Source organism: Stegastes partitus, unplaced genomic scaffold (genome assembly GCF_000690725.1).
Source record: "Stegastes partitus isolate 25-593 unplaced genomic scaffold, Stegastes_partitus-1.0.2 Scaffold1760, whole genome shotgun sequence".
In the NCBI taxonomy this organism is placed as follows: domain Eukaryota; kingdom Metazoa; phylum Chordata; class Actinopteri; family Pomacentridae; genus Stegastes; species Stegastes partitus.
Genome location: NW_007579491.1, coordinates 79,309 through 97,354, shown reverse-complemented (window position 1 = coordinate 97,354; position 18,046 = coordinate 79,309). Strand labels below are relative to the sequence as shown.

The following is an 18,046-nucleotide window of genomic DNA, read 5'->3' as shown; positions in this document are numbered from 1 at the left end:
CAATATAGTTGGGATGGGTGTAATGTGGTGTAAGACAAGAACACTATGGAAAAGAGCTGCACCAGTTTCCAGTGACTCTGGTAACTTGTAAGGGGATTTTTCTAAACGGCAAACTACGAAGCAGAGAAAGCTACTTGTTGACACTGAGTCTGGTTCCATACGCCTCCACAGACCTCTTCTCTTTGATCCACCTTGGGAGAAAATGAAAGGCACTAGTAAAGAGAAAAAAGCAAAACAGGGAAGAGCGAGGACCTGGGAAGAGGGATGTAAAGCAGGGCCTTTGACAAAGCGCTCATGATCATAGGGAGGAGGTTGGAAGGAATAGGTGGTAGTGGGACACTGTGCCAAGGTAGCGTAGCTTAAGCTTGATTTATACTCCTGCATTGGATCTACGAAGAGCTTGGACAGGAGCCTACATAAGTGGCCTGCACTGTTTGAGCATTTACACTTGTGCTCTTGTGTCTGTGTCACTTTTCAATTACACTGCCATGTTGCTAGTTAATGGTGAGGCTTACATGCCACTGTGTTGAGCTTCTTTGTGTGTGTTGCAATTATTGGACAGATATTACAATTGCAATATGGGTCACAACTTTAGTGGGAAGAGTCTTTTTTTTGCCTTGTGTACCAAAACAAGCATGTTCCCTTGTGTTTGGAGAATATCACTGTAGGTTGGGTCATCACTGTAGCACCACAATGGTGTATTTATGATGTATTTTGTCACACATTCTACCTTCATCAAAAAAAATTGCTCAATAATAATTTTGGCTTTTGAACTTGGCCATATTGGGGATATTTGGATTAATACTAATACTTCAAACAATAGCAATGACATGGAATTTGTTAAAGTTACAGCTAATAAATGCTGAGTAACGATAACTTTTACGGACATGACTGGAAAGCAGAAAAGTGAGAAGACATCAGACCTTATTGAGCTTATACACAGATTGGTGGAGCTATGACAACAGGAAAATGACATATCCCTACATCAGCAGAATACTGCTTCTGGCATTTGCATTATGAGCAAACTGGATACAATTACAGCCTATTACATTTTACATTTTGTTTCACAGGAGCATTATCTTTCCGCAAATCAGAGTAAAATAAACCCACCAAGCGCACTAATCACAGCGGTTGCAATCTGAGTTGACGCAACGTGGAGTTACATTTCTGGGTAGGTACACGTCAGGCTACGGCGTACCTACGACATACGTTTAATGAAGACGTATGAATCAAGCTTTTGTCACCTACTATGTCAATAGTCGTCTATCAGTTGCCACTGTGGGCAGGGAACACGCAGAACAGGCGCTGGAATGTTGATGGTGCCAGTCTGCTACCTCAAACGCAGTCATAATGACTGCCACCTGCCATGGGTTATGGCAGCTACAGGGAGCTCATGGCAGCAGCCAGCAGCACCTGTGATCAACAGTCAGATCACCACATTAAAACGAGCCTGAAGGATTAGACTCGTACTGGGGGTAGAGTTGAAGAATGTCTGAAGAAGCCACAAATAGGGAGACACTTTTCAAGATGCTTTGCTCCCCTGCACTGGGATCATTGGAAAGAGGAATGTAGGTGTTGTGAAGGCCAAACGATTTCATCGATATGAGAAGTAAATTAACTTTAGCGTGACAGCAGCATAGACAGCTTTTCAAGAGCTAACCAGTCACACTAAGAAGAGGCACGGCTTTACACTTCATACAACACCTAACACTACAATACTCAAAATAGAGATAGGTGGCAGCGTGATAGTTGAGCTACTCCTCATGTCATAAAAAGTGGGAAGACAGTGTTAGGTAGTGTTAAGTTTGCTGATATTGACGATGACCCCAATTAGGCGGCACATTTTCTGCTAAAAAAATGCAGAACAGTGTGAACACGACTTCCTGCACTTTCCAGCTTTCAAAGTCCAAGGAGTATTTGAGGAGCTGTGGGTGATGCCTGGTGCCATGTGACATGGTGTGAGTGCATCTTATTTTAGAGTGAGAGGTTGAGATAAGGTGTTAAAAAGAGGGGAGGGGGAGGAATGCTGAGCTGTCCTTGTAAGCTTCGATGCGCTGTGGATGTCAGCTCCCCTCTCAGGTTAAATTCTTTGATTACAACCGCTCCCAGCTAATAGTCAAAGAAAATCCCCTTTATTGCATTTGTCCTGATCCAGACCATTTATTATAAGACATATTTCACTTCAAACTGCAAAGATTTACCCTGTAATAGTCTGTCCTTTTCTTTGAGTGATCCTGACATCTCCAAATGCACTCTTGTTTTCTTTCCTCGTCTTCTTCTGTGTGTGTGTCTCTCTCTCTCTGTGCCCCACGCAGCAGTTTATTTAGCTGCCATGTTTACATTCCTGTTCAGTCAGCCTCTCCCAGGGGAGGATGACTGGATCCGAGCACTGTAGCTGAGCTCTCTCTCTCTCTCATAGCTCAAGTCAGTTACACGATGGTTACTACAGATTGCCGTGGCTGACACATACAAGCACACAGTCAAGACTCTTTGTATTTGGCTCTGACTAACAAAGGAATACATGTATACAAACATGTAACAACCAGGTCTCAAGGAAATGCAAGCATGCAAGATGAAGACACTGTGGCATCACTGGCACAACCTGTCACTCTAACATGGCAAAGAGAAGCACTCGTAATTTCTTTCACTGTAACAGTGACTATGGGCGGGGCCGTGGGAGGCTAATTGGATGGATCTATAGGACGTCCTGAGCGCTCAGGTCCCCAGCACTTCACTGGCCTCATCATTAGACTGACTGGCTCCTGTGGCCTCCGGCAGAGTGCTGTCTGCACGCCCTAATGACCGCTGACTCACTCAGCACGCAGCACCGCCGCCACATTAGCCCAGCCTAGAATAGCCCCAAATAAAGAGAGATGAGAGGGGAGTGGGGATGTTCGGCGCCCCTACAGTCTTGTAAGACATTACTCTAGGCCACATACGATATCTGTGCTTTTTGATTAATTTGATCATAAACTCACTGTTGTAATAACCTGGCTGACTGAGTCCAGCCCATGCAGACCTGTTGTGACTTATAGGACACTGCTCGATAATACAGTGTCAACATATACAATTGATTAGCTACTAGCTACTCAAGCTGATTTATTTTGGGAGCCATGCATTGTTGTAGCGTGACAAATTATTACGCTATCAAGGAATGATTTTAAAAAGCACATTGTAAGTAGACTGATCTCTTTTTCCTGCTTTCAATAAATATTCATTTGAGAGTTGTTTGCCTTGTTCAAGTGTCTCTGGATTGGCTGTGCTTAATTATTAAGAGTGTGAATTAATTCTGATGGGTTTGAACATTATTTAATCTATTCATGATGCAGTGGGTGGTGCCTGTCAGGTTATAATTTTTGGACTGGAAGTGCACTGCTGAGAAGGTACCACATTTTAAGGGGACTGCACTGCATTGCAAGTCGCAATAATAAGGGAATATGTAAACTTCAGAGATGCTACTAGGAGGACGGATTTGGACAAAGCCAGGTTAGCTGTTTCCCCCTACTTCCAGTCAGTATGCTAAGCTAATTGGTTCCTGGTTGTAGCTTCATATTTAGCATACAGACAAGAAATGAAAGCAGCAAATCAGCACATTTTTTTAAAGCTATTCCTTTAAGTGCCTGATTAAAAATGAGATACAGTGACAACTAAATGAAAACACTGCACAGAACAATATAGAGCCTGGCTCAGCAGATAGCCATGGGTTAACTAGGCTGTAAAACCCACACGATGGCAGGACAGAGGAGTGCTCTGTGCTCAACTGACCATAGGAGGTAGGAGGAAGCAAGAGGGTGGGATGGAGACAGGGAGAGTTTTTGTACTGTTGTTTTTTTTAAAAAAAGAAAGAAAGACAGCAGTAAATCTCCTCCATCAACATGGCTTCCATGTCTAACAAGTGTTCAGGTTATAATTGCGGCCAGGACAGTAAATTAATTTGGATGACCAACAGTTTTGATGGACAAACAATGAAATAAAAGAGGAGGGGCACTGCTTTAATTTTGCTGAATGTTCATCAGCGTGTGAATGTGTGTGTAGGACAGAGAGAGAAAGAGAGAGAGGACACATCTGCTAGGGATTTGGGACTGGGTGATTTCACCTTCTGTCAGGAGACAGAAAGAAAGAAAGACAGAAAGAAAGAGAGGGGGAGCGAGTGTAAAGGAGGCATGGCCTGTCTAAAATACACCAACTGAGTGCAGTATCAGCCAAAAATACTCCTCCTAACAAGTCAATACTGCGTATCGATTACTTCTGTGCAGGGCTTATGCAACATCACCACCTCAGTGTACAATTATGGTGTAATCACTGTGTGCAGGCAGGGGTTTGCACAGCAACCTGCTTGCCCTGTAGAGACGGAAAAGTAAACTCTTCATGTGTGCCATGGGGTCCTTAAATCAAACTGCACAATGTGAACTAATGGCCTGGAAACACTGAGAGAACTGTGCTCGCATAGACCCATATATAGAGACAGACGCAGGGAGAGAGTACAAAAGAAGCAGGCGGAAATGGAGGGACACGGGCGTGTTAAATGTTTGCAGGACTCTGAGAAGGCCTCAGTCATGGAAATGACTTCGCGATGAGAAGTATTCCGCATTCATAAATCTAGAAGAGATTGAAAGCAACACAAAGCGGAGGTGGATGTTCTGTTCAGGAGGAAAAAGAGGTAGAGTGGAGCCAAAGTTTGGGTGAGCCATCTCTGAGCGAGATGCAATCACCTGTACTCATCACTGTCCAACCTTTCTTTCCTCCTGCTCTTAGTGCACCATTTACTCCTCCCACTCCTCCTCATCTTCCTTCTCTTCTGAAACCCAACGCAGCACCATTTCCACCGGGACTCTGATGTGAGCTCGGAGACAGCCGTGCTTAATCGATAGTGCCAGGTTGCCAAGACAACCTTGATTTCCTGTCGCCGTTTTCGCCGAGCGCCGGTGATTGCGCCGGGTGTCCGTTGCACCTGCCGCCCTCTCCTCTTCCCCCTCCTCTACCGTCTCATCAGGCTCTCCTTATCCCTTGCCTCCCTCCCACCCCCTTTTGCACCATATAGCCACCACAGACAAAAGGGGAAGACAGATATACAAAGGCAAAACGGATTAGACCCGAGAGGTTGGGTTTGAACAATCAAAACACTGTATTGAGTGCGAGGCCACATGTGCACACACACATGCATGCAGACACGTTTTAAACAAACACACACGCCCTGTCATCAGTAACAAAAGCAGGCTGTGACAGCTATCATATCTACCTAGCAGATGATGTCACTGCACCTGGGGAGCGTTTACACTCAGCCCCCCTCTCTCTCATACAGGAGGGGTCGGCACCTCCTGTTTTTTTTTTTTTTTTTTCATTAATGGAGAGCTCATTAATCGTGGCTGATAACGAGGACGTGGGACAGGGACATGATTAAGGGGCTCTCTCTCCTTTAGCTTGGCGCCCTTGGGGATAAACAGCCCAGTGTGTGTGTGTGAGTGTGTGTGTGTGTGTGTGTGTGGGCCGCATGTTAAAGCAGGTAAAGGAGACACACACCCGCTGCTATCTCTAGGACATCTGTGGGAGAGAATACTACACGTGTTTTCACTTTTTTTGTGATTACAGCCACGGTCAGTTTAGTCATTTGTATCCCACTGAGAATTTACCAATGTCTGTGCATTAACCCATCTTCCCTAAAGTCCGTTGTTATCTGGATTCTCTTAAGGCCACAGGTTAACACTTAGTGAGCTGAAACAGAGGCTCTGAGAGAGGAAGTTGGGACTTAAAACAAATCTCTGTGGACTTTTTCCTTTGCTTTGGTAACTCCTGAACTTTTTCTGCACTCTCACAGAGAAACATTTCTTGAGGGAAAAGCTTTCTTCTGCAGGATATTCAGTCTATTGTGATAGAGGCAAGTCATGATCTAAATATTCTGTATTTTAAGTGTTTTAATCAAAGTTTGTGCTACATTATATAGTAATTTGTCAGTTCAGTGGTGCATCACACTAGAACTGGGACTAATTTCTCAGTGTGAAGCATCCTGTAGACTATGAAATTATTGATTGCAAGTTAAGAGAGTAATATGATTTGTATTTGTTAGGCTGTGCTTTGAGTGTGTGCATGTTTGCCTGCATTGTGCTTCAGACTTAAATGTCAATGAGACATCCACAAACAGTCCCACTGCGAACCGGCAACTTGTAATTAGATAACAAATGCTCATTTTGATAACATTTGGGCAGATCATTCAAGAAATTATCAGGAGAGTGTACAAATGCAAGAAAGAGGCCATTAACTGTGTTTGATCGAGCAAGTAAGTTTTGCATAATACCAAAAATAAGGTTTGTGCAAGCTGTGAAGCATGAACGTTTAGAACTACATGGTATGCAACAAAATAGATGATATAAAAATAATAAGATGTTTCTGTCTTAACAGGTCAGAATTGACCCACAAATGTAATGGATGTAACTAATCCACAAACACAACAGGATGTAATGATGTCTGAGCCAGAGAGCAGAGATCAGCCTGTACATACATGAGGGCTTTGTACCACAGCAATCGTTTAGTCTTACACACACATTAAATCCAATCTGTCTGGACCAGGACCCTAATCCCCTCTCCACGGCCACGGAGACAAGCAGACAGTAATCCTCCATATTTGTATATTAATAGAAACAGTCTCAGAGGAGGCCTCTCTATATATCGTGATGTATGTTTTATTAGTTTGTTAATCTGCTTGTTGATCAGAGGGCCTGTCCATTTAAACCTGGGTTTTAATAAAACACGGCCAGCCCAGCCTCAGGGATAAGCTCTCAAAGGACAAGAGAAAGAGTATGCCTGGGTTCAATAGACTCATCATCAACAATAAACAGCTTTACATCAACGTTATCTGTCACGGGCCAATACAATTATTAGTAGGAATTCAGCCCTAGGCCTCTGCCCTTTCCAAGAAGAGGGCTAGATAAAACCTGACCCAAATATAGGCCTGCTAGCTTGTTACTATAATGCACGCTTCAATCAACTCTAGTGTTATTTCTGAGGGTGTACTTTAGAACCATTGTGTGTGTCCACATTGCCCTAAGAATCTCTCCCTGTCCTCCTGAGGACCCTCAGACACTGATTTGGTTAACATGCCGTTCCACGTCAGCAGACACAGCCAGTGGCGTAAAGGAGAGGCGCAGAGGTGAGATTCCTTTGGATCTGAATCACGTTGGAGTCGTCTGCTCACCTCTCAGCCCGTCTAGACGCTGTGTCACTGCCACACCCCGCTGGACATCTGTCCTGATTCAATAGATTTATCAGACAGCCATTCGATTAGAAGGGCACTGCTTTAAATTAGCTGGTGAGTCGGGGAGTGATGGAGGCAGGCCGGTCAGGAGGGCCATTACAGCCTAGGGGACACTGTCCCTCTTGCTTACCAATGGTCTGCCGTCGCCAGCGATCACACTGATGTCTGTTATCACTTCAACTACAATGGCTGCTGATGCAATGATTAAAATGGTACAATTCCCGGTTTAAAATATTTGACTCTAATACAGAGGTGTGTGGGTTCAGCTTGCAGGCACTTTTATGGTCGGCATCAATCAAAGTGACTTCTATAGGGTAAACAAACAAACAGCTTTTAAACATCTGGTTAGGAGAGATAGAGAGAGACACCCTAGTGAGATGTGTGGTTTTCCTCTGAGATCTGTTGATTAAGAGGAAGGATGGAGGGAAGGCCAGAAAATGACCAAAAAGGAAGGACAGAGACTCAGAGACAGTTCACAATTAGGTCAGAATTCAGGTGGAGGTCAGGAATGCACTCACAAACCATGCTTAACGCAATGAGCCACACACGCACGGAAAAACACAAAAAACATGGCCTTTAAATGCAATACAGCCTGACCATGTGACTCTCACGGGGTAATCTCATGGGAGCATCCCCCACCCCTGATGGACTATAACAACAGGAAGTCAGCCTGGCCTGCAACATCACACCACACCTACAGATAACTGCTCCCTGCCTCACACACTGTACTTGTTAACACACAGCCACGCAGAAAGACAAAAATGTACCCCTTCTTTGCTCTATTCCAGCCTTCCTCATCATTAATGTGTTGCATTTATCAGTCGTCACAGTTAAGTTTAATCCCTCTAAAAGTGTGCAGTGTGGGGCAGAAGAATCGATGGCACGGTGCCCACTGCTGCCGGCGTCGGTGGCGAGCAAGGCGCGCTGCAGCCTGGCACTGAAACAAGGAGAGGCCAAGGCTGGCAGGGGGTGGGCTTTTCAGTCACTGAATAGCCCTTGTTTATCTAGGTCCCTCTGGGAAGTCAGGACACTGCAGTGAATAGGAGCCAGTTAGCAGCGATGGCATAATAAGACTGGGGGGAGGACGGGGGTCATTGAAATTCAGTGCAGGCCACTGTCAAGACAAACCTCCCTTGCCAGCTGTGGCAGCAACTTAAAGGAGCAAGGGAGTGTTTTCTAGGGCTCAGGGTTTTGGGAAAACAACACAACATTAGGTGACCAAGCAGCTTTGATGTGACATTGCTTACTCAACTAAAATATCAAATGAGAGGTGGAATCTGATGTTGCAAAGGAACAGAGGAATCTTTAGGAGTTCAGGCGACTGTTTCACTACAGCTCAACAAACAGGCGCACAAAGTGTCTAATTTAAGTCATCAACTTGATCAAAAGACACTGACTGAACTATTGCATCATTATGAGAACGTGTAACACCAGAAGTGACTGGAAGCACTATCAGGCATTAGGTAGATACAGCCGTAGTTTTTTTCAGGCCTGTTTCCAAGTCTCTGCAGGATAGCAAGATCCAGCGCAGTCATTAAATGGTGTGTAGCAGAGGAGCCAAATCTTTTTGAATATGTCTAAAAAGCCAAGCTGTTTTTCTTTTCCCTCCGTGTGGCATGAAGAAACCAGGCGTACGGACTGTCTTAGCAACAGTTTTAGTCCTTTTTCCAGGCTTTCATGTTTTTGACCCCGGTTTGTGGTCTGTGCAGCCCCTGATGAGGATCCTTAAATAGGCTGCCACAGGTGCTGGGGGCCGGGTGGGTGAAGGAGGGGGGAGGTGGCCTGGATGGGAGCAGGGCCGCAGGAAGCCTCTTGTTTTCACAGAGATAAAGGGCTTTCAGGTTGCATCCTGGGCCGTAATCTCTCACACACTTCCTGGTTTTGTTCACGGTGAGGCAAGAGAAAATGACAAACTAACCTTCGCCCTGAGAAGCTGATCGATAGCTTCTGATGAGACAGGATGTGTGTGCGATGTCGGTGAATTTGAAGAGCATAAAATGACAAAGAGACAGCGCAGATTTGATTTTAAGCCGTGTTCATTAATGGCTCTTGATCAGGGCTGATTTATGGGTTCATTTATTCCGAGTGCTGGTTCATTACTGATGATGATTATAAAAGTATGCATATAATTTCTTTTCTGACCTCTTCATTTGCTTTTAGAGCACAATTAACATTGTTCCAAGCTCTTACATCCTAATTACAGAAAAGATAATGCTCCCTTCCTTCAAATTCAAGTTCCTACTTAACCAGTCACTTAGTGCTGGCCTTGTGTTAAAAAAGATCCATTTACTAGAAATTTGCATGAAAGGGGTTTATTGAAAAGTTGGCATTGAGGAGAAGTGCAAACTTCAGAAGAATAGGCAACACATTCACAGCAGAAAAAAAAGCTCACATTCCACCTCTTTTCTCTGCTCCTCTCACATTTTCACTATTCTCTATTCTGAACATGTCCTTCTTGAGAAGGCCAGCATTTGACCGTGAGCCACACCCTGTTCTCCTGCCAGAGGAAACTTTCAATCTCTGCCTCCCTCCCTCACTCTGGCTGTAGCTCTGGCTCTCTCATACTTTTGTCAGGTGTTATTTATGAGTGCTGTATAGCTGAGTTGCTGCATGCCTACAGCACCTGCTGGTGCTGGAGAAACAGAGCCAAGACAGCTGCCAGAGCCGAATGAGAGACAGAAAAGGAGAGAATACATAGGACTCATGAGTGAGAAACTTTACGAGAAAGAGAGATTTAGAAGGTTGCTGAAGCACGGCTGATGGTGGGGCAATAGCGTGTGGCTTTGTTGATGTTGTAAGTGCACTGGCATGCAGCTAACAGATCATACGACTAATGATGGGTTTTATAATGAGAACAGTAGGAACAAACAAACAAACAAGTGATGAGCAAGCACTAATTAATAATGTTGTACAACTCCAAACATGATCAATTAGAGGCTATGCTTCATTGACTTGCGGGCAAAAGTCCCGGCGCCACTGTAACGAGAGAGGGGAGGGCCCTGTCAGCGTGAGTAAGAAGACAGATGTAAGATTGCCTGGTCATGGAGATACGCGAGTATCTGCTCCCTTCCCTTCACTACACACTACACACATACACACACGTATATTTATGAAACGTGCTTGGGGAGGCCCCATTATGTTTTCACTGTAAACACCTGAATGCTGGTAGCAGTGATCTGAGCCAGGACAGGTGGGCTGAGACAAGTCAAAGGTTACTGGCTTGATTCCAGTTCCCAGAGTCAGAGAGAGACCCAGAATAAAAAAATGTACTATATACTTTGCTCTTGAAGGTCTTCTTTTGTGTACTGCAGGTGCTTTTGGGGTTGAAGCCTCGATGTATCGACTGGTCAGTAAAAGCAAGAACACAAACCTAACCTTAACCCCACTGCACACAATATCAAATCCAAAATGTAACTGTAGCACAAGCCACAGCTTTAAAACTAAATAGTAGAACACCTGTTTGCAAAGTCTACACAGCAGGCCTTCAACACTGATAATGTGGCCATGAAGTTTATCATAGCGGTGAAATAATTTCAGTATCTTCTAAAAGACATAAAAGTCTTAGAATAATTCAAGATATGAAGTAATGAATATATGGAAACTTTAAAAATGTCAAAATTCACACTAGATGACCTTTTTTTTTTTTTTTTTTTTACATAACTTATAAAGGTAAAGCCAAAAACTAAGCCAAACTAAACGATGTCTAAAAGAAGTGAACTGCAAGGATAGCCACCTTCGTGTTCAGCAAGGAGGGATGCAGAGAGAGAGCCATTGTTAACTGGCATCAATCAGCCAAACAGCTGTCCATTACAACCTTAAGAATAAAACAGCATGGCTCCAGCAAGAACTGCAAAGGAAGAGGCAGAAAGTGATGTCCACAGTGGTCTAATGGTTATTTACACATCTGTGTCTGGTGCAATACTAGCGTTAACAGAGACATTCAGTTGGTAGACATGAGAAACAAGTCAGGAAGGGAACAAACTATTTACACATGCATTTATCATTCAATAACAGCTACTAAGCTCTAACAGCCCTGTTTAGTCTTTTTAAAGAAGAATTTGATGATGTAAACTCATCAGGAAAGCAACAACTGTACACAACAAACACTAATTATTTATACATTGAGTAAATCATTATAATTACACTAAGTACAGAAAGAAAAAAAACGTGTATTTGTTTTAACATGTTTACTGCATCAATAGTAGTATTCTGTCCTTTGCCTTTCTTTTGTATTTTTCATTCACAAAGACATACTGTAGTTTCTTTCAGATAACAGTCACTTAGTGTGTCTGGGCTTGGCTGCCTCCTTCAGTTAGGTCATGCTGGTGGGGTCATGGGGACCTCAACAAAACGCTCATGGGTTAAATGGGGCAATGTGGATGCTCCATGTCTCCCTCTATTCTGCCCTCCCTCTGTTTTCAGGCTCGCCATTCTCCTCTCATTAATCCTGTGTGGATGTTTATCCATGTTGACATTCAGCATAGCAGCCGGCCTTCTCTCTGACTAACAAACAGGGTGACTAAGGTTTTTTTTTTTTTGCTGGAGCTGTCACAGGGCTAGGCTAGCCAAGCTAGCTCAATGCATGGGCTTGGGGGACATGGGAGCACTCGATTTGTTAGTCACTGTGGCCCTTGGGACATCACAGCCAGGCTGTGCTACTGAAATCAGAATGTGAATATGAATGCGTACCCCCTCAGGAGGGCCATTATCAGTTCTGTGTGCTATGGAGAGGAAAATCAATATGGTCATCATAAGGGGCTGGCAAAAAGCCAGCCACTAGGCTGTGTTCAAAGCACAATACATGGCAGCGGATTACTCTTCATCTGATGTCATCTAATTTCATCCCTGTAGACAGAGACACTGTGGGACGATAATTAGGTCAAGCACATTTAAAAAGGACTACACATCCAACATCAGTGTAAAAAAAAACATGACAAAAAGACAAAAACTAGCAGTCAGGTGGTCTGAAGTGAAGCTACAGCAGAGGGTCGCCCTGATGAGTTTTTGCCACAAACACAAGCTGGTGTAAGAGCCCCTTACCAGGCCCGCCTTCTGCCTATTGTGTCAGTCCAGTCTTTTTCATTAACCGCTCCACTGAGGATCCCAAGGAGGGGTGGGGATAGATGGGCGGGAAGGGAGAGAAGGAGGTGGAGGTGGTGGTGGTGGTGATGATGTGGGGACAAGGAGGGGTCTGCAGACAGACCCAAAGGGACTCAGTGTGGGCCTGAATAGCAGCCACCAAACAGATGATTAAAAACACACATCAACTGACAGCGCTGGACACACCGTACACAATATTTACCTCCACCAGGATGACAATTTACAGGCAATCTCTCCCTCAAGTATACACACTACTAGAGAATATTATCTCTCACCCCCACACCTGTAGGGAAGGAGGGAGAGAGTAGGAGGGAACAAGGAATGGCTCAAGTAAAAGAAGAAAAGAAAAGAAATAAAAAGAAAAGATAAAAGAAACACAAAGAAAAGGAGTTAGAGAGTTCATAAGGTTGCAAATACACCTGTCTGCCCATGACTCACTGCTTTGGAGTCAGGAGAGGAGGGCAAAGGAGGCTTTTCTGCTCAGTTAGCTTACATGATACACTTAACTGAGCTCTCCTCCCTGCACTGCATCAAATACCAGCCTACACCACTTTCCGTGTCAGTATCTGTGTTAGGGTCAAGGCTGTTAGTGCTGTTGCAGACCAACACATCTCACTCCACAACAAGAAGCATGTCAGTGTGGATGCTGCTCCACGCGTTGTGTCGCGTCAAAGCAGCAGCTCTGGTTACTTCAGCACCAAATGATCTTTCACGCTGGAGAGAAGCAACCCAGCCGCTGTTCCGAGGGGGGGCACATTTTGCTCCAACGGTTGTGTTTTTGTTCAGTTCACTGAGCTGACATGCTGTTACAAGCTCCCACTGCCTGCTCCATGTATTACCCCATACTACCCCCATTATCCCACCCCCCCAAGTCAGCAACTCCAGGATATTTGTGTCCTTTCAGGGACAGTGTTGGCGATCTGCGTATGGCTGCGTCATCATCCGTTAGGGAGCCTCCGAGGCTGTCATGCAGATCATGGGCCATGCTGGGGATTTGGGGAAACTCCTGCCTGCTGTGCCAAATTAAGCCTTCACCCTGACATTAAAAACAGCATACTGGGTAGCGCACATTGCCACTTTAAAATACATGGGACAGAAATGCCACGGGGATGCGTTGGTGTTAACATTAAGGCGAGCAAGCGTGACGCAGACGTAAGCTACATTTCCAAGACAAAAATGTCAAACAGAGTGCTGCAACGCAGGCCCTTGAGAGCCCGAGGGCCGCGTGAGAGAGGGATTTGATGAATTCTGCGAACGTTCCACAGATTCCTCCCTCACGGGGACCTTTGGGAAAAGAATGGGTCATATGCAAATGGCATGCACAGTATGGAGGAGAAGTTTCCCACAAGCCGAGTGTGAAAAGGGCTCTCCCTCCCCATGCCGGGCCCTCTGAATGGCCCTTTTCTTCTGCCACTGAAAGTGTATGAGGTAGAGCAGGCAAACTGCAAAGGTAACTAGGCTCTTTCTCCTCAGGCTTTCTCACTAAAGCCTGAACACACAATGGTTCATTTAAGCATTCAGCCACACAAACCCCAATAAAGCACATCCAAGCGCAGTTAAGGGGGTTACTGAAACTGACTCTGGGTTTAAAACTCCTTCTTTATGAAGGGAGAGCACCTTTTTATAGGCTAATGCTCTCAGCCTCCATGGGAGTAGCTAATCATTAAGCTGCCTTAACAGAGGTGGGAGTGTGGTCGTACATCACATAATTTTAATTCCGCCAAATGGTCAGCTGAGGACAGGCCTTTTCCCACCCTGATGGAAAGGAAGCTTAACTGAAACAAAACTTTTTTTCCAGACACTTAAATAAAAGAAAACAAGAAAAAAAAAGGAAAAAAAAAAAAAAGGCAACCTCTAACTACATGGGGTACAAAATCAATTTTGGGTTTCTAGGTTTGACCGTGAAATCCACAGATGTCTGGGAGATAGCTGCCATGTGCATCATGCTTTACATCTGCCAGCACCAGTCCCTCACTTGTCACCTGTTGTCTAATTCTTTAGTCACCTCCGCCGCTTCTCACCAACTCTCTCAACCACCCCACCCCCTTTCGACTCCACAGGGAACATGGAGCCCACAGTTTAAGGGGTCAGAGAGGAATGGAAGGAGAGAAGGAGGGAGCAGAGCAGCAGCTCCAACCCTCCCTTGTCCTCCACTCTTCCCCTGTCATTGAACAGACTTAAACACAAACACAATTGGACATGCTGGAAGCCTCACAATGGCACAGAGGGGGGAAAGTGAAGTCATACTCTAGGCACGCATGGGTGCCTAGGTCAGGGGGCAATCAACAGCACCCCTGGCTACTGTGTCTTAACCCCCTCCCTCCGAAATAAAGAACAAGCTCGAGAAAGGAGGAGTGAGAGGGAAGAGACAGAGCGAGAGCGGAGGCGGGGGGATTTTCTTCTTACTTGGCACTTTCAAATAAGGCTGCTGAGGAAGTTGGTGAAAAGCAGTGAGATAAATGAAAAATTTCCTCCTCTGCTAAACTCTTCACACAACAGGGGTGGACCTTTTAAATGTAAACAGATGTCTTTTAAAATGCAGAAGTGGCATGTGGAGCTACAGAGCCAATCCCCACCTCCTTCACTATAGCTCCAAACATTGCTTGTTTCACAGCACAAACTGTAGCAACAGCTAAACCATTGTTTTTTATTGTTCTCCCACAAACATACAGCATGTGGTTGTATTCAATGGTTTCTAGACAGGGTGAGAGAGTCCAGGACACTAAGCATAGTTTAAGTATAGTTTTACCAGGCCAATAAACATGCTCTTCAACATTACATGAGTTGCTGCCAAGTGCCAAGCCCACAACCTCATTCTCCTGATTTGATGGATGATTCATCAAGGTGCAAAAGTGAGTACGCCTCAGAAAGAGAGGGAGAGGAAGGGAGGAATGCAGGGGGAGAGAAGAGAGGAAGACAGATTAAGGGATGAGACAAATGACCCGTGTGATATTGTCAAATAAACAGAAATCCTAGCTACCTGTGCGCACACTCGTTTCAAAGTATTTCCCTGGCACTGTTCTGAAAACATAGAGAGCACCTCGCGAGCACGGGCACAAAGCTGTCCCAGCACAGCCCTGTTTATTTTTGCAAAGAATGTTAATACCGGGCACATTCCTCTATTCCCAAATTGCTGTGTTAAATTACCGTTGCAGGGAACGACTGCTATTCCTGAGGGGAGCTGACTGGTGAGAAGCGACAAAGGAAGCTATAGTATCCCGCCGATTGCAAACACCTGTCGTCCTGCAGGCTGTTAACACCTCTCTGTTTACAGCAGGGAATGGAGCTCACCTTGATCTCAGCTCCCCCTGCTAGCCAGGAACCTGGCAAAGTCACTGACCATAACAAGCTGGGCACAACTTGAGGTCTTCCTTAATTATAAGAGCACAGGCAATGGGCTCTTATAATTAAGGAGAGACAGCAGCTCTTATTCAAACTTGCTATGACGAAAACCAAGGCTGTGACAACACCGGCCTCCAACTTCATTTAACTTCACTGAGGAATACCTCTCAGTTTATTCACATGACAGATCACCTGTCTTGTCAGAAGGTGGTAGGAAGTGAGGACTTAAAAGCAGACCTTGACAGCACTTTGAAGTAAATGCAAATGAGGCAAAGCAACAGGGAACACATCTGTTTGGTTACGGATGTGACTTTAAATATCAATAGGGCTGTGTCATTACTGAGAAACGTTTAATAAAACCCTCTTAAGTTAAAGTGAGGAGGACAAAAGCAACAAAAGACAAGTAGATATCCTGTAAAAAGCAATAAAAAAAGACTCCCTTCCTCCCACAAGGCTGAGAAATATCCACACCTGGACAGCAGAACCGTTATCTAAGGTGTGTCCACACCTTGCATGTGTCATTCCGGGAATTAAAAAACGCACAGATGAACACACACTATTGAAAAGATTTCAAAAGTGACAATGGAAAACATTAAAAGCGCCGATTGGTGGGGAAAAAAACATGCCACTCTCCACATCACTCATCAGGTATCCACAGAAAATTCACACGACAGCCAGCCCGCAACACACAACACCGTTTGGTCGCATTTTTCCACCCACGAAGTACCGTTTTTAGCACCACATGAGCAATCGGCGCTTACTAAGTGAAATAACACCGAAATTCCTGCATTACCTCAGTTCCTTTAAGCTACACTGGGTGGCACAGGCCAACACATGAGCAGGACTAGTTGATATGGACGCCACATGTTGTTAGAGCCGCGACAAAACAACTTGTTTTCTCAAAGTAAAAAAAAAAAAAGAAAGAAAAGAAACGAAAAGAAAAAACTCTTGAAGGGTAAACGGATTCGCAACAAATCTAAACAGCAGATGAATGAACCTCAACAACTCGCAGAAGTCTATATTAAACAAAACTGACATTTACATGCTTGAAAATAAAAAAAAGAGAAATATGTTAACACGGCAGCCGTGGAGCATTAAAAGGCGGCTACTTTGCAACCATATAAACGACATTTTCACAAGACAATAAGGTGCGCGAAACCCCGAGAGTCTCAAACCGAAATTCTAAAACGTAGGCAAAATGATGTAGCCATGTAAAATGTTGTGGTAAGCTGTGAGCTCTGTTAAAACACGGACACGGAGCAGAGACGGAGCAGAGACTGTCGCGTCCGACCAGAATCAGGATTCCCAGCGCGCGACAGGAGAGGATCCGCTGTCCTTATATGGGCTGCGCTCGCGCTGCTCACACAAACAGCGCGTGAGATATTCCCCGTTCCCCGGAACCTCGGTTAGCTCATCACATCCATGTTCCTACCGGGCCGTCCGCTGTCCGCCACACCGAACATTTACCGACAACAACGTGAGCGGCGCCCTGCCAAAACACTCCGATAAGTTACAGGAGGATGGAAAAACGCAACTGTTCACAACGTGCTTCAACACAGCAGCGCACGTTTCTTCTGTTTTCTGCCTTAAAACACGCGAACGGCTCCGTCTGTGACATAAAAGTAATTTAAAGCAAACAACAGGCGGATTTAAATGAGGCTAAATGTGAGCCCTCGTAGTGCAGCAACAGTGTCCTGTCGCTACCTGCTACGAGTGAGCAAAAGAAAGAGCAAACAGTTGTGTTCTCTGTTTCACACATGTAAACAACGTTTCCGACTAAAGCTCAGCTTTATTTTATGTTTTATTCAACCAAACCAGTTAAAAACTGTCCGCCAACGTCCGCAACTACTACCAGGTAGCCCGCTTCCCCGCAGAAACAGGTCCGAGTTTAAGTGGTGGCTCAGAAACTCGACAGAATGAAATTAAATCAATGAATGCTGAGTCTATAAACAGGGTCAAAGTGTGTTCAAATAAATAAAGCGGTGCAAAGTGGAGACAAAAGCGGCTCCACTCACACCACAGTGAGGTGCGTATAACGGTCTCCGGTGCAGCGGACCGCTAGGCGGAGGAGAGACGCGACCCAGGTATAACGGTACACCACATAGGGCTGGAATACAGCGCTCACTTGCTACTTCCCAGCACTTTCAGTTACTAAAAACCGGACTTCTGGGCTGCCAAACTTTTGGATAAAATTACCGGCAGACAGAACAGCCTCCGGACCGTTTCCCCGAAAGGAAAGGTCCGCTTCCGAAGTAGTTTTACTCACCGTTGGTCCTCCTCGGGTTCGCCTGCTTTCTGCGCTTACACCTGGGGCCATCCGCCATGATCCTTTCGTTGTGTCTAAATGCTGCCGGA

General features: G+C 45.0%; 1 protein-coding gene across 1 annotated transcript in view; it reads right to left on the bottom strand.

The window, feature by feature from the left end:
• The window catches only part of zeb1b (zinc finger E-box binding homeobox 1b), a 49,074-nt gene extending 31,028 nt beyond the window's left edge, over window positions 1–18,046 (bottom strand). Inside the window, exon 1 of the mRNA XM_008302119.1 lies at window positions 17,958–18,046. Within this exon, the coding sequence (XP_008300341.1) occupies window positions 17,958–18,015 (58 nt within the window). The 5' untranslated portion in view covers window positions 18,016–18,046. The remainder of the gene's footprint in view (window positions 1–17,957) is intronic.